Here is a 27,895-nt window from a genome sequence, read left to right on the forward strand (position 1 = left end):
TTAAGTAAAACAAATTTTGAAAATTTAAAAGAAAATTTAAAATAACATAAAATAAAAAGGATCTCATATCCCCATTAGATTAACATAGGCACTTTTTGACTATTGCTCCCACGCATATGAGATGCATGAAGATAGTGTTAATTTCAAGCAAAAGAGGCCCCCACACATAAGAGAGAAAGCAAAAGCCCTCTTTTCTCTTGCCATGAATAAGTGTAGAAATTCTGCCTTTGCTTTCAACTTCATCTTCATATTCTTCCCCTTCTTTAACTGCTTTTTCACCCCTTTTCCCCATTTCTCGTGCAAACATCCTCATAAAACGTTGCTCTCTCTTGTTCCATGATATTGCATGAGGTAAACATTTTAACCATAAAACCAAACACAAAACCATGAACAATACTAGAATGACAAACAAAACACGATTAAGAAAGACAAGAGAACTAGATTAAAGAACCAATAAGCCAAAATAAAAAGGAGAAATCTTATTATCTGATGTAAACCCCCACACCATTTAATTCTAATTAAAAAGTAACCCCACTTTTTTTTCCCCTTCAAAATTACAGAATGAAGCCATTGGCAATGGCTCTATTGGTATTGAAATGGGTAGTTTCATACACAGGTAACTCTTCCCTATACCTCTCAATCCCAATTGCTGATAGATTATCCAACTCAAAAAGATCAGAACTTGAACAACTGGCTACGTCATCGTCATCTTCTTCATCTTCATAATGCATAACAGCATCAAACTCCACTTCGTTCTTTTTCTGATAATTCTTCAGCAAGTCTCTTGCTAACTCCTCCACCCTGCGACTCTCCTGCATGACATGCAGTCTCAGTTCCTCGCTTCTGTTCTTTCCATTGGAAGCCGCCAAATCTTCTGCACCCTCGTAAACATTCTTGTGCCCACAGGGCCTACAATCTTCATCTACTACAACACTCACAGGGCAAAACCTCACAGACCTTTTGGCGCCTGATCTTGAAGAAGGTGTTTTGCTCAAACAAGACCTTGAAAAAGAAGATGCCGATGAACATGTAGAACCTGGCTGTTGTGCTGCTGGTTTAGCATCGGCAGTACGATTTGTTGGAACCGGAATCAGAACGGGACCACAAGTAGATGGCGTCGTGGTTGTTGAAACCTTTGCTTTTTTGGCATTTCCGCTTGAAGTGAAGAGGGAATTGAGAAAGCTAGCAAGTCTTGCACCCGGTGAAATGGGTTGCTTTGCTTTTTTCAACTCACCATAAAGGATTTTCAAGGCTTTGGACTTGGTTTTGCCGAAACCATTCTCGTGCTTTGGCTTTTGGGTTTGGGAAGAGTGGCTGCGGAAGTTGTGATTGTGAAGTGCGGCATCAAAGTTGGTTTTGGTTTTATCAGAAACGCTGGTTTTGATTGGCTTTGGCCTCTGCACTCCATAGAAGGACTCTGACTCCGAAGAAGAGAAGCCCCCAACAGAGCTTGACTCAGAGGAAGAGGTCGAACTTGAATACATGGAGAGAGTGTTTGAAATTGAATTGCTTCTTGTTCTTCTTTCAAATTCCGTCAACGAGTTTCTCCCCATTAGAACTTTCTCCGAGGTTCTCTTATCCATCCAATTCTCCACCTTCCTGGCCCTGCGAGAGTTGAGTTTCTCAGGTTCAGTTTTGTCCTCTCTGAAACAATTGCTCTGTTTCTGCTTCCTCATGGTTTCTCTGTAAAAGATGAGCCGCTCCTCTTCCTTTTCCTCCGTTTGATCTTCGTCGATTGAACGGTAGATAACGTCAAGTAGAGTGGAAGAGAAAGAAGGGTTATCTGTGTGGTGCTGTTTTCTTGATGGTTTATTGTCCCACCTGTCCATTGTGTTTTTTATAGAGAACAGGGGAGAAAAACAGAGAGGGGTGGAACAGGGGATTTTGGAGGGTATCAATTACTTGGGCTTTGTTGTCTGCTTCAAATAGTGGCACTGTGAAAAGCTGTAGTAGAGAGAAATTATGAGGAGAAAGAAATGATTGTGAGAAAGGACAAGGCCATGGCTGTGTTTCCAAAAAAAAGAGTGCGAGAGTGGTGTGTTTGGAAATCACTGTGGGAGGACATAAGAGGAAAGAGGAAGAAAGAAATGAGACATGAGTGTTGATGAGTGCTTGATGGTTTAGAGAGAGACAGTAATGAAAGCCAAATTCCACGCCTCAGAGGAGAAGAGAAAACAAAGGATGATTGAGAGAGAGAGAGAGAAAGAGAGAGTTTTGGAGAATGGTTTCTTTTGGATGCTCTTATAAGGGTTGGGGAAGGAGTATAGCTGGCCAGGCTGTCAATAATGATGTGGAATTTCACTGATTTTAAATCTAATGTTTTCATTATTCAATTCACCTCTCTTCCTCAGTTTTCATTTTTTATTTTCTTCCCTTCATCCCATGAATTGACATTAGATCCTTACTTTTTCTTTATATAACAAAAGAAAGAAAATGTATAGTTTTGTAGGTCCATGAAGAGCATATAATGAACCAGCAAAGAAGATTCCACTCTTGCTTGAGAAATTGATCAGTATCTGTCTCAGTTTTGATGTGGATATGCAGTTTCTTCATTCTATGTAGAAAGAAATGTGATTGTGGAAGTGTAAAATGTTCATTATGTTATATAATGATTATGTTATATTTTATTAAAAATCGAATTGTGAGTCTCTTTCGTTAGATAAAAATAAACAAATAGATACTATAAAAGTAAAAGACTCTCTTAATTTATTGTCTTCAGATTTTGTTGTAATTTTTTATATGGTTAGACTTAGATATTATTAATGTTTATATCTTCAGGTCCGATGAATCTCCTCGACCTGAAAATACATTCATCGTAAGTAATTTTTAGTACATATTATTATTACCTTGTTTAATTGGTGGGTTTGATGATGAAAAGGGTGGTGTTTTTGTGTTGATTAAAAGAGGGAATGAGAGGTATGTATGAACATGTGTGGAGCACTTCCAACATAAGGTATTATACTGTATTATGGTCCTGTTTGCACAGTCAATTAATGCGGCTACTCAACTGAACTTTGGGCTTTAAGTGTTCATTTAATTTTGTGGATTCTATTAATGCCCGTGACTTCTTCAAATTAAAGTTCTTCTCCTTTTGCCTATTTTAATGATCTTCAAGATGTTGCTGCTGTCAAGTACATAGTTTTAACCTTCTTCTAGATATTCACAAACATTTTCTCACCCTCTTCCAATGTTTTATTCGAGTTTCCTCAGACAAATCAGATTACATAAACACTTTCAAAAAACTGCTTTTGACAACAGTGCAGAAATAAGGTTTAAAAATTTACCTTTTTTTCTCTTTTTATGAATATTTTTAAGATTTAAACATCCACACTCTTAACATCTCTAGAATAAGAGAAAAAAGAATGCTAATTTTAGATTTTAGAAAATAAAATAAGAAAACATGACATTGTGATATTTTTTCACAAGGGGGGGTATTCGAAGTGAAATGGGGTGGGCAGAATTGTTCACTATATAGAAGAAAATTTGGTAATATGCATTTTGTAGGCATTAATGAATAGCATAAGGTCTATGCCTGAATTACAAAAGCAAGATCAATAGCAATCTATGGTTGCCCCTGTCATTTATGGAAGCTGAGTTGATTGACAATGCAAAAGAAATATAAACACACAAAAAAAAAATCGTTTTGTCCTTTCAATTGTCAAACTTTCTTCACCTACGTGTCTATGCTTTGTGTTATTGTTTTGTAGGGGCACAACAAGAAGAGAAGAGAGAGAGAAAGAGATAGTTAGTGGGAACATTGTGTGCTTATTTGCACAATCATTGCTCTCGTGGCTCCTAAACTTTATGAAGAGAAAGAGATGAAAGCAATTTTCAAACAAAGGCACAAGAGATTTTATCTATTGATTAATTGATTAATTAATTAATTAAGATTAGGAAAAGGATGAGGCAAGAGAAAGAGATGAAAAGTAGGGTTAATTAAGTTGATAAGGTTGAAAAAGTGACCAAAACAAATAAAACATCGTGTGTGTGTGTTGAGATGTTTGGATGTTATACTATTGTTCTTTTGGCCTCACTCTTTTGTTCTCTTTCCTTCGGTTTCAAGAAAATATTTCATAATGAAACTTACCAGCTAGGATGGTAATATAATAACACATCCACCAAGTGTCATCTATAATTATACAAACCCTTGTAACAATCATGGGATGTTATGATGATACACGAGTCTCAACTCTCACGTTTCATGTGTAACAAATTAATAATTTAGCTAGTACGTATGAACAAGTACTTGGCTTCTTAAAAAATCATTTTAGAATTACCACACAATTTTCGTATCATATATATAAAACAAATTCCAGATTCCTCCTCTATCATGCACATTACTGTTAAACGTTTATGAGAAATTGATTGTGGAGTTGATGAGTTATCACTTCCAATTAATTCCATTCTTAGGAACGAAGGATGTTTAAATCATGTATGAGTTGGATTTTCGAGTAGGAATGAGTTGTTTGAGTGAAACAATAGTTCTTTCTTGGTGAAACTTGACTTTTTCACCAATTTAATACTTTTTCTAACTATTTCTTTCAGCCAATTTTCCCACATGTGATAATCAATCCATTATTTCACTATTATTACTATTTTCAAACATGTTTATTAAAATATATAAATGAATGCAAACCTTATTTTTACAAACCAGTTTTTATAGAGTTGAATTAGATTTAAAGTTTACTTCTTAATATGGTATCAGAATCAGGTTAAAACCTGTGAGAGAGTGTGTTGAAAGTTCTACATTAACTAAAAATAAAACCAATTAAAATATATAAATAGATATAAACCTCATTTTACAACTGATTTTATAAGATTGAATTAGGTTTAAAGTTCACTTCCTAACATGTTTCATCTCTTCAAACACAAAATTTTTTAAAATATATATTATGCAGCAAGAAAAAAAGAAAAAAAAGTGAAATAGGATATATATATATATATATATATATATGACTTATAAAACAGTTCAGTACATACCCACATGCATATTCTTTCATGTTTTTTATGACAATAGGGCTCTAATTGTAACCTAATTAACACTATGCACTATTATTACATGGTATATGGGGAAGGTGGGTTGTATAACATTAATGAACATGTCGTACAAGATAGTATGTAATGTTCCTCCAATTGTTTCCATTCATGTTAATCACTGTTTTTCAACTTTGCAATAAATATACTCATATTCTTTCGGTTTAGTTTGCACAAAATAGAAGAGTAAAGAGTTTTGAATATATAGTTAAAATCTTGGACCCAATATTTGCTTCTTATTCTCAACATTTTAAAAACCTTAATTACAGTGATAAAATTATTATATTTGCCCTCAAATTTGTGATATATATATATATATATATATATATATATATATATATTGAATCTTTAATATAAAATTAAATATCTTCCTCATTCTCGAACTATTATAAAAAATTGTCTTTTGTCTTTGAATTAAATTATAAAGTATTTAATTTTTATACTTTATGACAAACTCTATCATATAACAAATGAAATTCCATAATAAACTAAACTATGTCATTCATATATTGTTTGTTAGGAATAATATTTTACATTAACCTTTTTATAAAATAAAGTCAACAAACACGTAATAATTTAGTGTATAGATTAAACACAATTTTTCATAATAATTTAATATATATATATATATATATATATATATATATATATATATATATATATATATATATATATTACCATTATAACATGTACAAGTAAAAAATAGAAATTTGTTTTTTTTATGGTATATGAAATTTAAAATATAGAATAATTTTTATGAAATAAATTAGGACCTTTTTTTAACCATTTAATACATTTGTTTTGTTGCCCTTGATTAATTTTTTTATATATTTGTTCATAAAACAACATATTCATTTAAAAACAATAAAGTAATCTGTCATATACGACAAACCATTTTAAATTACTGAATTTATTTTTCTTTTCAAAATTAATTTGAAAATAGGCTATTTTGAACAAGATTCTTCAAAAAAAAATGGAAAAAAGTTTTCTCTTTAGTTTATGTACTCATAGAAAATCTATTGTTTTTCTTTTTTCAATTTATGTTTTAAAAAAAGTTCAAATATAATAAAAAAATTGTCATAAATTGGTAATGGAAGACCTAGCATGAATTTCAAGTAAGAGAAAAGAGTGTTTACATTTAACACTAACAAAAATCTGTGTAATGGCTTTCATTATTGTCTCCAATATCCGTTGACCTAGCAATGCAATAAGTTTGTTTAGTAAAACCTATTAATTTCACTCATACTTTCATCATATAACTAAGCACTTCAATTTGACTTTTTTTTTTCTACACACAAAATTTAGCATAAAACGTGCTCCACTTATGACTTCTGTGTAATATCTCAAAACTTAAGTATTATAAGTTCTATAATAGAACTTCTATTTCCTTTATAGCAAAAAAAAAAAAAAACCTTTTCTATGTTTATGTTTGTTTTTAAAATATCTTTCACATTCAATTTATCTCCTATATCAACTTCCAAAACTCTTATTTTAATTATTTGAGCTCTAGTATGAAGAAACCATGTTAGTTATGTTTTTCTTACTTACATATAATGCATACCAATTATTAGTATTAATTCACAAAAATTAGTAAATACGTACTTTGTATTAATAACATAAATACCATAAAAAAATCGATTACTAAAGATTAAAAACATGTATTTGAACACAACCAAGGTTAAGATGAAAATAGTATATAACTAATTTGATTTTTGTAATATTATGCATGTGATATAAGTGAATATGAATGTTAGATTTGATGTAATTAGCCTAATAGAAAACCTAAAGAATGTTGTGGAAAAAGGTGGATTGATGGCATGGGGGTTAACAAAGGAAAGTAATATTGTGAGGGTTAAGATTCCATTTACATAAGTGGAATGACCAATATAGGGACCCAAAGCCAAGTCACATGCCACATTGACATGCCCTATATAGAGTCCCCAATTAGGAAAAAGTTACTTGCAATGTGCCCTCATGTTTCCATTCTCATCATCCTTCCTAAGAATTAATGTATTAAAGTTTATTCCTCATGGATGTACTCTTCACTCTCCACTAAACTTTATACATACCACTCACTACTACCACATTCTATACCATTAAACCCTAAATAACTTATGAGATCATGTAAAAAATCTTAATAGTTGTTTTTTAAGAGTAATTTGTTAAGGAGAAATCACATAATTATAATAAGTAAATAATTGAAATCATTTTCAATCCAAAATCTTAAATAATTTTTTCTGGTGTTTAATTCTTTCATTTCTATCTAATATAAAGTTTAAACATGTACTTGAAATTTTAACATATATTTTAAAGAAATGATACTTTGATATACAAATTTTTTACATTCATTTGATATTTTTTTTTTACTTTTTATTTTATTTATTTTTTAAAAAATATATTTGTCAAATGAACATAAATGTGTACAATCTTATTATTATTTTATAAAAAAATTACATATTTGATGATAGACATACATAGAATTCACTTTGATACAACATTGCTTTAATATATGTCAATTGATGTTTATCAACATGATAGCAGTCATTTCACATAATGCGTTTGTTTTTTGCCTTTCCGAAACTTTTGTTTTCATCACATTGTGGAAATAGTTTGTCCTAAACATCTTTGTTTTCAAGGAACTATAATAGTCCCACGTTAATCACACTTTGTCTCAAACGCCAAAAAGGAAGTAACTATGCTATAATATCTACTAATAAATAATTTTAACACCATTTGCCAGAGGATTCAAGATGCTCTTAATTCAATTCCTTGTGTTACGCACATATAAATATATAAAAATAAATCAATAAATAAATAGAAATATTTAAATAAATGTAAATAATGAAGGATAGATTCGACAAAAAAGCACTATGGTAATCAATAATGAGGGTTAACTTCCATCAATTCCCTCCTACATTTGGTTCTGTAAATTATTGATCAATCACTTTTTGGTCCTTAAAAATTGTGTACAGCTAAGCAATGCTCTTAAATATATTTTACGTTTTTTATTTATTATTATTATATACTACTTCTATTGCTAATCAATAATACAAACTAAGTCAAACCGATTAAAGTTAAAGAAAGTTTACTAAAGTAATCGGATTAAATTGGGTAAATAAAGAGGTGTTTTACACATAAAGGTTGATTCATCTTAACTAGTTTTATTTTCTCTTTTATTGTCATTTTCTTACTTTTCGTATTTTTTGTTTAATTTTAAGCAATATCTCAAAAGGATAAACATATAAATATGTGCACAATTCTAAAATTTATCTTTATAAATATAATTCTACCTTTTATAATTTAAATTTCTTTCTAGTACAAGAATCAAATTATTTTTTTGGATTTAAACTAAACTTATATTGTGTTAAATTAATTCTTTGGCAAACTTAATGAATATAAGTTAATTAAATTCTAATCTGTTTTGAAATATTTCTTTACCAAAAACCTAATTCAGTTTAACTAGTAATTAGTCGTGTTGACAAAAAAATTATTTTCCTTATACTATTTACATTACAAATACTTTTATTTTCTAGTGTAATTGAGAATCGAACGACATTAACATGATTATCATCTTTAAATATATGAAATCAATTAAATCCAAACGGTCTTTTTTTGTTTAATACATTAAGTGAATGCCAAGAACATGTTAAAAAGAATACATATTATTTACTTCAACATGATACAAAACATGTTCTCAGCACACATACTGTTCATTCTTGTTTGAACATGTTATAGCCACAACAGAAGATATCGTTGTAGACCAAGAGAATGGGTAAAAGATACTTGTTGGAAAAGGGGTGAAAACATGTTGAAGAGATTCACACGCATGTAATAACATGATTCATGATGTATTACAATGATGCTACGATGTTAGAGCAGGTGTCTAGCACAGATGTGTGATGGGTTTAGCAAAGGAAAATTTTTCGAAAACATAGTATCAATAAAATTTGAATCTGATGAATACGAATAATTGACACCATTTTTTATTAAAAGTTTTAAAATAATGAATTTTCGAGTCTTTGATCATTTTATGGTATTTAGATTCACACTTAAATAGATGTTGGGGTTATCAATTATATAACATCAATAAGGTCTAAGTCCAATCATGTAAGGGACTGACACCGCTCTCTATCCAAAATCTTAAAACAATAAGTTAATGAGTTTTTCACCTTTATATGATATTTTACTTTCTCATTTCTATTCACTATGACTTGAACTAACATTTGGATTTCCAACTATAGGGATTCTTTTTCCTTTTGGAAAAGAAAGAGATGGATGCATGATCAGGCTCATATGTGACACCTCTTCACACTACAAACACGCTTTGCGAAGTTGGTTGGTAGCCATTTTGCAAAGGCAAGCCATGCCTACATAATTTCCTCTCTAACTTGGTTTTAAACTGTGGGACACCCCCACAACCTTAGCTGCAATCAAAATCATATATTGCTTTGGCCCAGTTTCATCGTTTCCGCAACACACACATTATGATAACTAATCAACCATAGTTGCCACCTTCATGCCTATCCCTTTAACTAGTATTCATTCTTCCACATTTTCAATTCAATCATTCACAATTTTCATGCTTCTATAGATATCTACTAACCCACTAGAGTTCTATATATGCATATATATGCATACAGGTATAGTTAGAAACCTTGACATGCAACCATGCTTTGCTCTTGTCTAGTACAACATATAATGTTAATGCTATGACTAATCTATCTGATATGAGACGAAACACTCACTAGTTTCTGATTAGTAGGAAGCAAATATGAAGAAAAAAGTTGTATGATTACACTAGGGTGGAAAAAGGTGAGATATATTGTGAGTTTTTTTTAGGAATTCAAGTGTGAGTCTTAAGTTCCACGTTGGATAAAAATGAGAAAGTAGAGTATTGTATAAAGATGAAAGACTCATTAATTCATTGTCTTAAGATTTTGAACAAAAGAGTGATGTTAATTCTTTATATGGTTGAATTCATATGTGATTGATGATTGTGTTTTTCTGTGAACTTTCTTCTCGATAAATCTAACCTATTTGACCTGATAAAACGATTTTACTTAATTATACATAGTAATTTGTATGCATGAAGGAGCATGCAGAATAGTTATATTATCTGAAATAATGTTTGCAGAGATGACGATAGAATAGAAGAAGGTTTGGTATGGTTAGAGCATAGCAGTGGGTTTGCTTTAAAAAATGGCATGGGGATTGGCGTAGCTTTTCTTTTTGTATTATCAACAAACACTTTTGTTCAAAGTCTGAAATCTGAGGGTCACTACAACCGTGTTCATAGGGACAGCATACCCTTCTTTATAGACCCATCACAAGGGTTGTAGGACCACTGCACGTTCACACACTCTCCTCTCACTCACTCCTCCAATTCTTTACCTTTTTATTTCTATTCAAAATTATTTTCTCAATCTATAACTTTTAGAAAGAAAAAAATCTATGAATTCAACATTTTTCAGTTAAAAGTAATATATGGATTAAGTTCATCGCACACATATATATATATAATTTTTACCAACCCATCAATTTCTTCAAGTAATCCCTTACATATAATTCATTATCATAATAAGCATCATTCATTATAACCACTTCATATCTAGAATTTTGAATTAAAAATAGTATATATTAACTAAATTCATGTTATATATATATATATATATATATATATATATATATATATATATATATATATATATATATATATATATATATATATATATATATACCAATCCATTATCATAAGCCACGATGACATTTTAAGGGTTTCAGATTTCATGCACTTCTTCGTGTAACCGAGTTATTGCACTTCGATTAGGTTTCAATTGGGTAGCCTGTGAATGAAAGGAAAACTAATTAAAAAGATAGATATTATTAAAACATATTAGTCAAATACTTTATAGAGATTATTCATTAACTTAAACGAGATTCATTACACCATTATTGTAACTACTGTACAAAAAGAAAATTTACAATGGTTACCAATATAAAAACGAGGTAAATATTCAAATTTATCATACTTTTAGATAAGAACTTTTATATTGGTAATAAAACTAATAATATAGATTCGGGTCAGGTATGAATAGTAACTTGCAATAAAAAAAATCACTTATTGTATGTTAAATATTCGTTTTAAAAATATCTACAACTATTTTTGTCAGAATCATTAAAAATGTACCAAAAAACCCTCTGAACGGATGTCAGGTGTTAAGCGGAGGGGATCCGTAAATCAGATAGTGGGATGCAGGTGTCGACAAATGAGCAGACGTTCGTTTGACGTGAGAAGCAAAACTGAGTTTTTGGAAAGCTTACGTTACACTCTCTGCATGCACCTTCTTCTCCAAACTCTGAAATTCTCATTTCTCCTCCTTCTCTCTAAAAAGCTCTCCCTTCTCTCTACGAAATCTCACCCTTTCTCTTCTCCGATCACCGTTCAGGCACCGTAGAAGCACTTCCGGCGTCCAGAGCTTCAGTTTGAACCGATTGGTTTCGAGTTCCGAACTGGTAAGTTCTTCTTGTCTTTAACCGTTCGTTCTTTGGCACATGCAAACCAAGTTCTGGTTGCATGACTTCATAGTCTCATTCTGAACCATTTTGGTCTTTTGTTTGATTTTGGTTTGAAGAGTTGTTGATCGTTGAGGGTAGAAGGAATTGTAGTCAGGCGAACCGTATTTTGTCTCTAGGAACGTTCGTTCACGCTCAGAGGTAAGGGAAGCTTATCTAATTTAATTTGTATGTTTCTGTGGTGCATGAACGTTCGTTGATTTGATGATTGGAAAGGAAATATGATTGTGCTATGTTCTGATGTATGAAATATATGAAATTTATATGATATGGATTGCATGAAGTATGAAAATTGACTATGATATGAATGTATGAAGTTATATGTTGAGAAATGAGTTTGAATATAAATGATTCTGGTATGAAATTTCCCTATGAAAGTGTACGTTCGTCACTGAACGGTCCTTGACCGTTTGATTTTTCTAGTGAACTTAGTTAAAATGGGATTCTTTCATTTGGGGAGAATCCTAGTTGAGAACGAGCGTCTTCGTTTCGTAATGCTGTGCAAGAGCGTTCGGCCAAGTATAGTTGTTTCTTGGTATTCGTTTATAAACTTAAGTATAGATATATGTAATTGTATATATATTCGTTTGTTCTTAATCATTGCTCCAAATGGTATCTTATTATATTTATTAAATCTTCTAATATAAGTTTAGTAGTGCTCGGTCTTACACCAAGCGCTCATATTGAGTAGTGCTCGGTCTTACACCAAGCGCTCGTACTCGTTTCTTTTATAATCTATCTTGATGAAAATAACGTTCGTCCAACTTCAATAGAGTTTTCTCTCTACCGTGCTCGGTCATTGACTGACATTCGATTTTCGTGATGCTAAACTCAAATAAGCTAAGTTTACATAAGCGTTTGGTTTCTTCATGTGAATTCTTCTAAGTATTATTCTTTGAATGTCTTGAAGTGTCTACATCCATTGGTTCTGGCCTAGAGCCTTAGTACTTGGCATGGTCTTTTCGGTGTTCGGTTGGAGCTCTCAAAAGCCAGTTCATCTAATTGGCTCACTTTGCAAGTAATGTTCGTTCTAGTCGTTCTTGTTACATATGATTGTACTTGGTTTCTTTCTCAACCCGATAGTAACCCTCTTGGTCTTAATCTATTCTGGAACTGGAGATCTCTTGGTCTTACTTCAAGTGTTCGGTCTCCTTGAGTTAGAGTTGAACGTTTGGTATTTGGTATCCTTATGGATCTTTGTGAGAAGTGTTCAAGTGAGATGATTATTAATGAAAGACGAAAATAATGTGATATGGATTGAAATGTTTTGGATTATGGACGAGCGTTCTGGGGAGGAACGACTCATGAATGAATATTGAAATTTGTAAAGTATGAATGTGGTCATGCTAAGCTGGCGGTTCATCCTGATGTTCCGTGAGTACTCGTCCTCACGTAGAGGAGGGTAGGTCATGTGTGGGAACGGCAGGAGATCCTAGTCTTTATGGTTAATTTGGACAGATAGGACTAACCTCGGGTGGCAGCTGTTGAGGGCATCCCAGTTACTACATCACCCGGGTGCACGAACGCCTGTATCTACACATATTTCATACAGTCCGGACAGTTAGTCTAGTATTAGGCTTTGTATGAATCGTATGATGAAATTTATCTTGTGTGTTTGATTGTGTAAAATGTATGTTTATACACGAATTAAATTACATAAGCTTACCTTATGTTTCCTGTCTTGTCTTGTTTTGTACGTTCGTCTTTGTCATTGCAATAATCATCCGTGTGGATGTGACATAAGGAGACGAGCTGCTGGAAGAGGCGCTGGAGGAAGAAAACCTAGTTGAGGTTGAAGTTAAGACCGAACAATAGGACGTTCGGTCAGTAGTTTAGTTTATAGTAAGGTGGTCATTCGATCACCTTCCCTTTTTGTTTAGTGTGACCGTTCGGTATTTTTTTCTTTTGTAAACCGTTCGGTCAGAATTGTATTCCTGTACAACTTTATTTTCTTGTACTGTTTTGTAAGGTCGTTCGACTATAACCGTACACTCTTCTTAGTGTAAGACTGATCTGGGTATTATTAAATGTAATTATTCTATTATATATTTTTAAATTGTATTTTTAGAATATTACAATTTTAAAACTAAAGAGTGCTAACTATTCATCATAGATTTTATCCGCCTAAATTTATCTCCACAAGAGTTTTTGTCTATCTCTAAGTATAAGTATAGATATATCTTTATCTAACTCATTTTCTATCTCGTTTTTATCTTAAATTATTAAAATATTCTTGTATAATTGGATAACTTAAAAAACTTATTTTAAACAATTTCACTGAGATTTGATTTGAACGATTTCGTTTGATTTGAAGAAGTTTTTTTTATATTATTACACAATTCTCCATTTCAAATCTTTAAGTTCGCTTATGTGTCTAAAGTATTTTTCTTATAAATATTGTAATTTTCATGGAATTTCGATTTTGGGATATTTTGGCATCCATCAAATAAAGTATACCCACTTCACAAGTTAAAATATTAATATTTTTGTTATTGTTGTTTTATTTTTTTAACTTAAAAAAATTCTAGTATACAACATCATCATGTTATTGAAAGTTTTAAGGTGGGTATATTTTTTTCCAAAGATGTCAAAGTATTAATTTACTTTCAATTTTTAATAAGTGTTTACTCGTGTGTATAATTTAAATTTTATTTATATGATTTAAGTTATTATAATTTATTTATTATTATTCGATTTTGAAAAAAAAAATATTGTTATGAGTTATATAAAATATAAGTTTTATATTAATAAAAATGAAAATAAATTTTTACTTTAAATTAAGAGATAATCTAATTCAAAATCCGTGCTGCTTGAACTTATTCGTAGGTGAATTAACTAAGCATCCTTTTCGCATATAGTTCATACTCATTTAACTAATTACACTTAATTTAGTTTATATGTTGTCAAAATTCATGCTTGAGATAAAAAGAATGTTCGACAGAAATTGTTAGAAAAACCAAGTTTGATAAATTTTGTTCTAACTCAAATTTCAAACTTTGTAACTGCAATTTTCTTTAGTCAATCGGAAAATAAACAAATGGTTTAGTGAGATGGTGTTAATTTTGCTAGACATGGATAGGAAGACGATGCAAGTATTTTGAGGGTTATTGTGGCCATAGATATCAGTAAAAATACAGCATATCCATTCAAGAAAAGCTTTTCAGCATTATCTGAAAGGATTTTCAAGAATGACCGAAAATTTAACTTTTGAAGCCAAAACTCAATAATTCCTACACCTACTGCAAACAAGGAGACTGAAAATTAATGCCTCATTGCATTTGTAAAAAGGGAGAAAAAAATTAAAGCATAAGTCATCCATTTCACAATGAAAACTGACTTTTTTCTTCTATATCTACTTTCAGTCAGTCCCTTGTACACATAGGGGTTAAATATAACTTTCCTTTTTGTGTTATCCCAGCTCAGAAATTTGTTGTCCAATTGATGTGGCCCAATTGGGGCTGCTGATATGCACCAACCTGCGGTCCAGGAGCAGCTGCAGCTACCCCAACTCCAACATTACTACCAATAGCTGGTGGTCCTAAATGGTGAGGACTAGCAATGGCAGCTGGCTGTGGAGGAGTGTGGTACATGCCAGGGAACTGCATGTGAGAAGACTGAGCTGCAGCTGCATTGAAGGAAGCATGACCAGTGTGTGAAGGCATGTAAGCTGCATGAGGTGTTTGCCCGGGCATGTTATAGTATGGACCAGATTGCATTCCTGGAAGATCCCTTGGATTTTGTAACCAAATTTCTGATGTCTCAGCCTGTGAATGAAGGGTACAAATAACAAATCAAATCTTAGTTTTGCAAAAGAAAGCAACAAATAGAAGATGCAGATATTAATAATCTTATCCTATTATTTTCTATTCTATTTTCTATTAGATTTAAGAGTCAATGAGGACTACATTACTTATTAAAAGGAGATATACACAGGATTAGAACCTTTTGGTGCCTCCCTTAAAACTGAAAAAAGAAGAGGACAAATGGAAATAATAATGATCCTAGCAAAATGTTCTTCAACACTACACACCAAATTACCTGAGGATTTGGGACATAAAGATTATCTTTGTACTTGACACGAGATGAATCTTCAAGAGGTGCTGCACCCCCAACCACACCAGGAGTTATCATGGCATATCCAGTTGGACTAGCAAAATTTCCAAACCCAGCAGGATTTCCAGCAGGCACAGGTTTGAACTGTTGAACTCCATATTTGAGATTGTTGGCATTAAGATGGGAACCACCTCCAGGCATTAACAAGTAACTGTTGCCATTGGTTGGGTGAGGGTAGGGAGGATTACTTGAATATCCAGGCACTGCCATAGGTGGAACATAAACCGGGGACAGAAACTGACGATATGGCATAAGATTAGCAAAGTGTGGAACATGAACTTGTGGATACATTTGCGGCACCGGAGGTTGTTGCTGTTGTACCATGGCAATTGTGGAAGCAGGAGTAGTATTGGTTCCATGGGAGATCAAAGCCTACACTCGCAAAACATGGTGAATTTAATAAATATGAAGAACGCCAACAAAATTAAAATGCCAATTAATCTTGCATTTCAAGAAAAGAGAGAACTTTTCCATATTATATTCCTCCATAAAAACTAAATCAGAAACAAAGAAATACTGTCTCACAAAACAGACAATAAATAGGAAAGGCCCTCAAAGAAAATCAAAAAGTTTTCTCAATCAAAATTAAAATAGATCAAACTGTGCCAATTGTTTTAAAAGGGATTTATTTTAAGTAAACTCCGGCATAATTAAACTCTATCACTCTGCAAACATGAGTAGTGAACAAACAAGAAATCCTTCCAACTGTCTAACTGTGGTCTTATGGGACAGCAATCCCAGTCCGGATGCTGTTTGTGTTGCTAATTGGCTTTCCTGTTGTTAGCTGCATTTATTGGCTTTGTAAGGGAACCTTTCGATTATAATCTATCTAGTTGAGGTTGATACTAAATACATTGTAACCATTAGGTGGAGGATTCAATTTTGTTCAGTAACATAGCAAATGGGTTGGTACCCCTTGTACCGTGTGTGTGAGTGTGTGTAAAGTTGTATTTTTCTGCGGATGAAAAACACATTAAAGCAAACTACAATCAAGCAATAAAAATACTTTAATATTCTTATGGCATATTATACCTCCTGCGGAGACGATAAACCCTGCCCTCGTAAAGTTTCATCAATTGTAGGTCTGAAATAAGGAATGTCATACCCAGTTGGAGGATCATAAGCCTGTTTGGAAAATTAAAAGTGAGAATGACAAGACAACAAGGCACAAAGTACACCTCTTTATACATACTATATTACACAAGTAGTAGATAAATAGGGTAACTAATATAAGTTTTTGACATGATTTTAGACGTTTCATATTCCTCCTAACAACAAATACGTTTCATGTCCCTCATACCAAACAACGACTCTCAAATATCGTTGCAGACAACAGACAGGACAGTCCATAATTATCAATTGTGCACCAGTGGCACCCTGCCACTGCTCCAATGACAGTAACATCATGGCTGACCATTGTCACCATGTACCGAAATTTTTCATAGCGGAAAAATCCATGGTGAATGGTTGGCGGAACAGACACAAAAGGGTGGAGGAACAGAGTTAGGTTTGCCCCTGAAACCAGTTCCATTTCAAAGATTTTGGGGAAGGTGCAAACTAGAAAAATCCCCAGCCAACTGATAAATCTGATACATTTTTTTCTCAACATTTTACTCTCCGCACGCCAACCCAACAGTTTCCAGCGAGTTTTCTGGCCAATCTTCACCAAGTCCAAATACATGTCTCTCTTGTCATTTGGCTCTTCAGTGTAAAATTATAGGCTTTTTTTCTTAACTTCTGAATAAATAAGCATAGTGTAATATAGGTATATTTAGGGTCCAAAAAGCAGCCATCCTACTATCCATTCTAACATCTTTTGGTGTTAGTCACTTGAAACCACTATCCACTATTGACTGCTATGGAACAAACTGCCACATCTAATCCATACTGGACCTGATCTAACCCTTTATGGTCACAACCAGTGCCTGACTAAGGAATATCTCTAGTTTCAGTGGTTTGCAGATGATTCACAACAAAAATAAATGGCAAAAGCCAATCAAATCACAGGCATAGTGCCTAACCAGAGGTTTGGTTATGCAGCCCCTCATTGCCAGAGTCTCACTAACATAGTATAAACAACTTCAGGTCATTGATAAGTTTGCATAGACCAGCAGAAAAGGTTCAACAACATAAAGACTACGATGGTAGAAATGAAAAGAAACACACACCGCAAAGCCTGGCATATCATGAGAATCTTGCTGCTGAGGTTCTGAAGGTGCATAGGATGGACTGCTATCACGAACTAACCCAATGTTAGCATAATTGTCCTGAGTGCTTGAAGAGTCTTTGTTATCAGGCAAATGTTGCTCAGAAGCAGCCCCAGATACAGGCGAGTCTGACCCAGAACTTCTAATGTGTTCCTCCAGTAACTCCACCTGTTTGCTCGCAGAAACATCATCAGTGGACAACTCTTGAGCAGGTACTGTCAAGCTGCCATCAAATATTAAACAACATTACGTTTTGTTAACAGGAAAAGCATACTACCTATCATGGACTTAGTAGTTGTGTGTGAAAGTAGCATAGTGAATATACATCTGAAAAAAAAATTATAAACCTTAAAATTTCAACAAAAATACTACAAAACTATAAAGAAATTCAGCAAATACATCCGATCGGTCAGGCTGTCAACTCCAATGCCCAAATACTAAACTCCCTAACCTAACATTAAAAAATACAATAAAAACAAGAATGCAAACCTTGCAGCCAATTCATCATTTGATTTTTCGGAAGCTCCTATTATGTGATACTTAGATTGAAGCCTTGAAGAATCAAGTTCAGTCCCAATGGTACCAAAGGTCAGCCGGCATCTGTCAGTCTCTGGAACTCGAATATGCTGTGCTATAATCACATTTTGGTTCTCATATATATTTACTTCGGAAAGTTTATCTTGAAGTTCTGCTGCATCTGATTCTATATCTCCAGAATTTTCTGCTGGAGGAGAAGGAGAAGCAGAAGCAGCAGCCTTTTTAGGGGTTCCAATTACTCCAGGACTATTACTGTTTGGCTTCTGGCTAGATTTAGGCTTCCATTCTTTATTTTGCTGGGAAACTGCATCATTCAAAACTCATCAAATTTCTAGGCAAGAAAAAAAAAATATATATATATATATATAATGAAAAAGAAACCCACACCAAAATCATCTCATTCAGTAATGTGCGTAAGGAAATGGATAGTTCAATCATAAGCACTTCCATCAAACAAAAATGCAATGAAAAAAATGGATACATTACAGATACATTTTAATAAGCAAGTTTCTCTGAAACAAGTAAGAAAAGCTTAAACAAAAATCCACAATAAGTTCTCCCACTCAATTGTTCTGGAATTCAGTCATTTTGACTGAATTAAAATGCTAAATTTACCCTACCATAAAAGCAGAGCATACTCCGACATGCTACACTTGAAAATTTAGATCAAAATCATAATTGGTAGAGCCGTTTCAAAGAATTACCTCTTTGATGTCCCACAATTTGTTGATGTGATCTACTATTATACTGGTTGTTCACAGATGGTCTGCTAACTGGCGCACCAGATGATGAAGGTTCAGTTACTTTAGTTTGACTAAATTGTTCAGTCTTCAAGACAGCAACTGATTGGAAAGAACCTGCAGATGTACCATCTTTTCCACCAGCATAAGAGCTGCTAGGAGCAAATGATTGTTTTACTTTGTTGTCTGAAGCCTGTCGCCTAACACCAACAACCCCAACTTCACGCCTAATGGCTCCAACAACACCTGATGATCTAGAATCAGGTGAGGGCACATGAACTGGATCTGTTGAAGAGGAATACACCCCAACAGCAGAACTGCTGCTTGATGCCACTGTAGCTGGATTTTGATGGATGTGGTTAGACTTAATTGATTGCACCCGTCCAGCTGCATTGGAAATCATGCTTTGTTTATCCTTATCCTTATCCTCAGATGCAATTTTTCTTTCAACGGTATCTGGAATGGCATCTTTCGGGTATCTCACAAATGAATCAGAAGGACCATTTAGTGCCTGTGATGAATTCCTTGAGCCAGATGACCTATGACTGGTGGAGGCTGATGAACTGCAACAATGATGAATACATGTATATATAAAATTCAATTATCCAACAACTGTGTGAATAAACCAAAATAGTGATCCCTGAAACATGTCTTTCAAATCTGACATAAAGGTCCATTGCATTAGTTAAAATTAAAGAATGCTAGTCAGTAGAATCACTGAACTTTCATTCCTGGTGTTGCCTATTATAGAGAAAATTCCTTATGTTATCTGATCCACACACAAAGAGGAAATACTCTATTTTCTGTTTTATGGAGCAAACAGATCAATATTTTTTATTTCAGCATATATTGATTAAGTACTTTCAAATTCTTTAAAGTCCTTCGGTAAGACATTTTTTTTCAGTCCCTCAACACACCAAAATCGTAAACTCTCAATATCATTAAGGCATGCCCTTAACCTTTAGCAACCATGGACAGATGTACAATAACAAATTTTGATTTACATATTATATTACGAAGATTGGTTTACTATTTCTCCTCATTTGATTCCTTTCTAACCCCTTCTGTTAAAGGTAAACTGTTAACTTTCTATATGTGTCAGCAAACCTTGCATTAGTTTGCATGCATCTGACCTTGGGTTTGCACAATTCAAATTCAGGTCACATGCATCAGTTAAGTAATCTTCTATTAAAATTGTTTTCACAGCTCAGGTAAGCATTCCCCTTTTATAACCTCTCACACAGAAGAAACTCTAAGCAGTAGAACATAACCCGAATATGTTTGAGGAGCTAGCAAGGGTTAGCATATATTGACAGCTGCTGAAACTAGATATACAAATTGGTAAAAGGCAATCAACCAATCCTTCAAAATCCATACAAAATAAAATTGAGATCGTACCCCTTCTCAGATATGTTTACATTTGGCAGCTCACTGGCAGATGTTGAGTGCTGCTGTGAAAGAGGCTTTACTTCTTTATAAATATGATTTACCCTGTTGTCTCTAACAACACGGAACTCTCTGCTGATGCCTGAATAATAAGAATGAACTTAAAGATCAGAGCAGATAGTAATGCTAATGAAAACATGTATACATATACAAAATAAGTGATCCATTTAGCTATTGGAAACCACATATGAAAATGAAGGCTTGAAAGCAGAAAACCATAAATTATTCATCAAAAGTAAATTATTAGATGGATATATCATATATGGCTAAAATACTACTCTTCATCTAGTTTCAACTAGAAAAAAACCCCCACTATATGAACAAAAAGAGAAAGGCAGCATAAAAAGCATTTCGATCAAAGAAAGAAAAAACAACTACTATGTATTAAGTGAAATGGAAATGCAACAATTTAAAAATACATTATGGATCTTCCCCCATAATGATGCAATAAGAATAAAAACTACTGAAGAAAAAATTGGGAGTAAAACACGAATTCTCATTCTAAACAAGACATATTACCAGGTAAAGTACTCCGAGAATAGTTTGTTCTTCGAACATTGCGTTCAGAAGGGGTGTGAAATTTCACTCCTTGACCACTACTATTCTCAGATGGCCTTCGCAAGTCAGCTGAACCATTGTTCCCAACATTATGAATCTGTAACAACAGAAACATTACAGATAAGAAAATCACTAGTGTTTTGCGTGTACCTAGGATTTAATTTAATAAGTCATCCAGAAAGAATACAAGAAGTGGTACCTCTTTCTTTCGGTCTCTCCTCCTCTTCACCTCATGAAATGGATCTGAATAATAATAAAGCCACAATGAAAATTAGTAGATTTTTTTTGTTTAATTTTCTTTCAAAACAAATAGGACATTGTCAAACTCGAATTAGAGTTGAACAAGTAAACTAACATAAGAAAACATTCACCAGTTGCAGAATCACATACATGGTTTAAAACAATACAATAGAGAAATATTCTAATTTAGACACCCTAATTGCAATGGCCATCAATAAGCACTCACATTCATGCAGCAAATTTAAACGCATCAATGAAATAAATTAAATTTAGGATAGTTAGATTAAATAAATTCCAGGATTCTTTTTGAATCATATGTTGCAGGTAGCAGGAGTTTAGAACATGTTCAGCACAGAATAATTGTCCTACACTTTCACTTTGATGATGAAGTTAATATTTTGTTACCAATGGTCAGCCCAAACAATTCTGATAGTGCCACAAACTCTAAGCCAGCAGTTTCAGCAGGCAGACTAAATAAAGAAAAAATAACCAAAAAGATATGAACAAATTCAATCATGTAAGGTTTTAAACAACTGAACCACAATTTCAGCCACAAGGTTTGTCCCCGGGTTTCCACAATATCAAAGATCATTGCAGTTTCAAACATTAAAATCATGCAGCAACAGCAAAAATAACACATAATCAAAGAAAGCTCCACCGCCTTCACCATATCTCAGCCATCTATACCACAAGAAAAGCCAACAAAATCATTCTAAACTCTTATCATCCTCATTCTCACAAATGCAAAATAAATACAAAAATTCAGCCCATACATGAATTACACAAACACCTCAGCGCCACGAATCATTCTCCACCAATCAACGAAACACCACAAGAGAGGGTAAAAATGAGAGCCAAAATCCCCTCAATCAAAAACGAAAAACAAATGCAACACAATTCAAAAATTCAAAAGAGGGAAGCAAAGCTTAAGAACAAAAAGGCAAAACACGGTCCCACCAAGGCACCCACCAACCTTGGTTGAGCAATTTCTGAGTGGTTTCGTTAGGATCCATGTTGGTTTCCTTAAGGGCAACATAGATATCAGCATCAGAATGATTCCCCACGATTTCCTTGATGGATTGAATGGTTTTGCGCACTCTCGCAGAGAGCAAATGGGTACCAGTGCCACTCTCCGTTCTGGAACCAGGGACCATTGCACCGAAAACCCAACAGGGACCCAACCCAGAAGACAAACACAACCAAAGCGACGAAAAAACAAAACTTAAGGCTAACACTGGGGATAACAAGAGACGGGTAGGGTTTTGTTCTCCTCAATAGGGAGAGAGAGAGAGAGAGAGAGAGAGAGAGAGAGAGAGACGAAGAACAGGGAGAAACGGAAGCGGCTTGGAGCGACAGAGTGAGGGTTTTGAAAACGTTTGACAATGACTTTAGTTTTGAGGGAAAAACTTTATACGCTTAAATCACACATTGCTTCACTTTGTGTTGTGTTGTGCCCTAGTGCTGTTCTCTGCTAAACTACGGTTATGCCCTTTGCTTAAACAAAAATTGCAAATCATTTTGAAACGATTCACCAATAATGTCAAAACCAGCATGTGGTTATTCATCATTATGGATTATCCGTTTCATTTGGCAATTGCAAATTTTATAACAATAAATAACATTAACCAATTTAGTTTCCAAAATTATTTATGAGTATTCATCTTTGATTTTTTTCAAAACAAAATTATAAAATGTTATCTTAAATCAGGAAGCTATTAATTATTAATAAATAATGGCTGTTACTTAAATATTGTATGTTAAATAATTTTTTATAATTTATGAACTAATAGTAACTTATATTTTTTCACTCACTCCCTTGATTTGATTTATATAGAAAAAAATAATCACGAATATTGCTTTGAAAATCAGATTATTCACTTTTGTTATTATATTTTATTTATTTTATATATTTTATATTTTATTGAAATGTTGTTTTAACAAAGATACTCCAACCATTCAACGTTCCAAAAGCATGACGGAGAGTGTTCACCATCCTCATCGGCGACGACACCGTCCTTCAACGCCGAGGAACATCCGAACAAGGTTCTTCACCACTGGCACCATCATCTTTTTCTTTTCCTCTTATCTTTTAATTGTTGCAATTCAATGTACTGTACTGACAAAGAAATCAACAGCGACAAACCTATGTTTCTTAAATCTCAATTACTAGTTATTTTTTTATATATGATTTTGAGTTTGGCTCCTTATTTCACCAGTTTGTGCTTTCATTTGGACGAAAGGTTGCATTTTTACCTAAAGGGTTAGTGGTTGTGTTGAGTTTCAAGTTGTGCTCTTTGACCATATGTTGCTGCATTTGATTTGTGTTGATTATTGGTTACTCCTTTGTTGTAGAATTTCATTGTTTTCTTAATCTGTGTCTTGCTTATTGAAACCTTAAATTTACCGAGTTGCGGTCAAGCTCGTCAAATTTGTAACCTGCAAAATTAAAGTGTTCTGAGAAATCAGTCTTCTAGAAATTGATTAGAAGATTAATTCTAACATGAAAAAAGGCTTTACGATTTTCAGGTGTAGCTACTCAAGTTTTTACAATTGTTGGATTGTGACTACGTGTAGTCTTTTGATGAGCGACTATGGGATGCAATATAAAGCATCTGAAATGTCTTCACATAACACTGATAACAGGTTTTTTTAATTATTAGTTTAAGATCAGATTGCACACGACCATGGACCATTGTATTTATATGAGATGATTGTGATGTACTGTTACCAATTTGTACAGGATGTTTCTCCTTAGTTTCTTGTTTTCACACATGAATTTTATTGTGGGACTGATATGTGGTTTATGTACAGAGTAATCACATTGTTGCTCTGAAAGTACTCTTTAAGAGCCAATTGCAGCAATCCCGAGTTGTGCATCAACTTCGGTGGGAAGTTGAGAACAGTTCTTCTCATCTCCGATTTCAGTGAAAGGCGTGCAGCTAGTATAAGTATAACAGGTCTTCTCCTCTCCCCTCATGTACTGTTGTTTGTGTAATACAAAAAATGTAATAAAATAATTAGAGATTTTGTAGATTAATTTTCAGTTTATATCAAAATATCCTAATCCTAAGCTTATCAATGTTACAGCTTGAATGGGGAGCACGTGAGAGATCAGCTGATCCTAATTTTGCATAATAGACCACTGACTCAAGCTTCTCTTATCAGGTACATTGTATTGATTTTCTGTTTTTTAAAAATGTAAATGAAGAACTTATTGAACTTGTTGAACTATTTGTACTTTTTGAACTGTCTGGTACTGGAAACTTTAGAATATAATAGTTACTTGAAGTTTAGTTATCGATTTTAAAGTGGATCATTGTCTTGCCCAGGTCCTGCACAATTAATCTTGCGTGTATAATGATTATCGCTTAGAAGAAATTGCTGAACTTTGAATTAACAGGTGGACATGGTGAAAAACCTGGCAGGGACTTCTAGTTGCGCTACTTTGTTGATTGTTTTGCAAAATTTTGAGAATGCTAGTTTGTTATGTACTGCAACCCTTCAAATATGAAGCAAAATTTTGAGGATGCTAATGTCAGAATTATTTCTTAATTTTTTACATTATTATTCATGCAACCTTTTGAGAATGTCAGTCACATTATACATGGAGCATATTGTAAAAGTTAAGGATTCTTAAGTACCATATGTTTATTAAGAAACTTATATTCATATTAATTATTCCTACTAATTTAAATAAATAAAGGAAAAAAGTAAAAGTCTTATGTAGGTCAGGATATATGCAAGGTGGATCAGAAAATTGAGTCTGCAATTCTTAATCGGGGGACCAACCCGGCCCACTTTTTGTGGGTCAAATGTGGGACGGGCCTAAACAGGTCAAGCCACCTGCATTGCCACCCTTAGTATTTTATTATGTGTTTTGCATGAGATAAACTTCTTATGTAATTGAGATTTATAATAATAAATATCTTTAAAATAAATTACATGGTGGCTAAAATTCCTAATAAATCAATATTTCTGAAATATATAAATCATATTTTAAATTTCTGATATCTAATTTAAGTTTGGAAGACAAGATAAAAGTGTTGGGCTTTAGAGTAGTAGGGCTTAAAGCTCATGGACTTTATCACAAAACTAGAAGACTGTGTTACCACGCCAACTTTCTTCTCTACAATCCTTTTTTACAAAGTAAGTTTCTGAATGCCAACTTCTGTTAAGATTTCTTCTTTTTGAATTTTTCATTGACTTTATGCTTATGGGTGGAATGTATTTTCTTTCAAATGATCTGTTTTACCTTTCGGTTCTCTGTTTGCCATCCTTGTTTGTGCGTGATAGAATTCTACACTTTTCTGATCTTTTATTCCTTATGCTGAATTTTTTTAATGGTTGTTCATAGCAATTTGTTCTCAAGACTATATTCATATTTGTGTGCCTTTATTTTACCTAATAATTTCCATAATGAGCTTTCCATTCTTACAACTTGTTTACAAGTAACTCCTTTTCTTTTTGTTTATTAGTAATTTTCCAGTTGAAAGTTTTCCTTTAATCCTTATGCTTACACATGCTTGTTTGAACTGGGGAATACTACCTTCAATTCGTCAGTATGTTCAGTTCATCGGGCAGGGCAGATGGATCTGATATGTTCAAGGTTCATCAAACAATTGGCAGTGTTCTGTGTTGCAAGTGTGGAATTCCAATGCAGCCAAATGCTGCTAATATGTGTGTTAAGTGTTTGAGCAGAAGTTGACATTACTGAAGGATTACTGAAGGGGCTAGTGCTGGTCATTGCTCTGAGTGTGAGAGTTAGTTGCAGCACCAAGAAGTTGGGTCAAGCTACAGCTAGAATCAAAGGAGCCCATGACATTTTTCTTGAAGAAATTGGAGAAAAATTTTAATTCTAGTAAAGTGAGGTTGGTACATGCCGAGTTTATTTGAACTGAACCTCATTCGAGGAGGATAAAAGTCAAGGTCAAGGTTCAGAAAGAGGTTATCAACGGAGCAATTCTTGAACAGTCTTATACTGTGGAGTATGTTCAACAAGAGCATATGTGTGAATCTTGTTCTAGGGTTCAGGCTAATCTGGACCAGTGGGTGCTGCTGTGCAGCTAAGACAACATGTTTCTCATAGGCGTACTTTCTTTTATCTAGAGCAGCTAATTCTGAAGAATGATGCTGCTGCCAGTGCTATAAGAATCAAGCAGATGGAACAAGGTATTGACTTTTTTTTCTCCAATCGATGCAGTTAAATTTGTAGAGTTTGTTGGGAAAGTTTCTCCTGAAATAACCAGCGAGTTTTTCATGATCCAAAGAGTAATAACTACAACTACAAATATACATTTTCTGTTGAGATCAGCTCCATTTGCCGTGAGGATTTAATCTGTCTGCCTCCAAAAGTTGCTGTTAGTTTGGGAAATATTGGTCTTGTTGTGATTTGCACCAAGGTTACCAACAGCATTGCGCTGCTTGATCCATTTACCCTGAGGCATTGTTTCTTAGATGCTGATCAATACTGGAGAACATCCTTCCAGTCATTGCTTACTAGCAGACAGTTAGTGGAATATTTAGTGTTGGATGTGGAGGTTGTTTCATCTGAGGTTACTATCGGTGGCACAAAATATCGCTTAGCAGATGCTCAAGTTGCTCGTGTGTCAGATTTTGGCAAGAATGACAATATTTAACATCAAGACTCATGTGGGCAATCTTTTAAATCCTGGTGATTATGCTCTTGGTTGTGAACTGTATGAGGCTAATAGTAATGACATGGAGTTGGACAAGTACAAAGGGCACATTCTTGAAGCAATTTTAATAAAGAAGAGTTATGAAGAGAAGCGCCAAAAGAAACGTGGGAAGCAGGGAAGCTTAAATCACTTGAAATGGATGTTGATGATAGGAGACTTGATCAAGACAAAATGGTCTCAGAATATGAACAGTTTTTTAAAGATTTGGAAGAAAACCATGATATGAGGTTCAATATATCTTTGTACTGAAACAAGGAGTACCAGCCATCAGAGATGGCATCGATGACTGATGGCGATTACCTACCTTCTGTTCCATTGGATGAACTATTGGCTGATCTTGATCTGAGTGAAGATGAAGATGAATAAGACAACATGACAGAATGAACGAAAGCTTCTTCTTATCTTGATATTGTACTTTCATGAATCTTTGGTTTTGATCATGTTTTTCATTCTACCATTTATGTTTTGTTAATTTGCAACCCCTGATGGTTTGTTTATTGAAAGAATAATGAAATGGTAATTTTCAGGCAGTAGTAACAATACTTGCAAATAGCTTGCGTTAACATTCTTTTACTATTTCGGTGTTGAATCAGTTCATATGTTCTCCAACCTTTGTTTTTTAGGTGGCTTGGCCATGGCTATAGACGGTGTAATTGTCAGATAAGGGACACAACCTAAGATCTTATCATGTTTTATTTTTTTCAAACCAACTTGTTTGAAATGTCTTGTTTCTTTAATGTAAGTTTTCCAG

At 33.5% G+C, this 27,895-nt stretch overlaps 2 protein-coding genes and 1 pseudogene across 3 annotated transcripts; 1 reads left to right on the plus strand and 2 right to left on the minus strand.

Moving 5' to 3' along the window:
• Positions 1-454: 454 nt before the first annotated feature.
• On the minus strand, positions 455-2,334 carry LOC124826597 (protein BIG GRAIN 1-like B). Its single transcript, XM_047299455.2, has one exon. The coding sequence runs from the start codon at positions 1,827-1,829 to the stop codon at positions 555-557; it is 1,275 nt and encodes a 424-aa protein (XP_047155411.1). The 5' UTR covers positions 1,830-2,334; the 3' UTR covers positions 455-554.
• Positions 2,335-14,862: 12,528 nt separating this feature from the next.
• LOC124826598 (dentin sialophosphoprotein, putative (DUF1296)) lies at positions 14,863-22,843 on the minus strand. The gene is made up of 10 exons (XM_047299456.2): positions 22,422-22,843; positions 21,408-21,451; positions 21,170-21,305; positions 20,603-20,732; positions 19,169-19,767; positions 18,417-18,768; positions 17,889-18,150; positions 16,753-16,845; positions 15,646-16,092; positions 14,863-15,371 (listed from the first exon to the last, which is right to left on the minus strand). The coding sequence occupies exons 1-10, from the start codon at positions 22,600-22,602 to the stop codon at positions 15,027-15,029; spliced, it is 2,589 nt and encodes an 862-aa protein (XP_047155412.1). The 5' UTR covers positions 22,603-22,843; the 3' UTR covers positions 14,863-15,026.
• A 536-nt stretch (positions 22,844-23,379) lies between these two features.
• LOC124826599 (uncharacterized) lies at positions 23,380-27,674 on the plus strand (annotated as a pseudogene). Its single transcript, XR_015782756.1, has 5 exons — positions 23,380-23,491; positions 23,975-24,091; positions 24,260-24,405; positions 24,536-24,613; positions 24,778-27,674. The product of XR_015782756.1 is annotated as an uncharacterized LOC124826599 (transcript).
• Positions 27,675-27,895: the final 221 nt, after the last annotated feature.

Source organism: Vigna umbellata, chromosome 11 (assembly GCF_029865625.1).
Source record: "Vigna umbellata cultivar VRB3 chromosome 11, Vumbellata_1.0, whole genome shotgun sequence".
NCBI lineage: Eukaryota > Viridiplantae > Streptophyta > Magnoliopsida > Fabales > Fabaceae > Vigna > Vigna umbellata.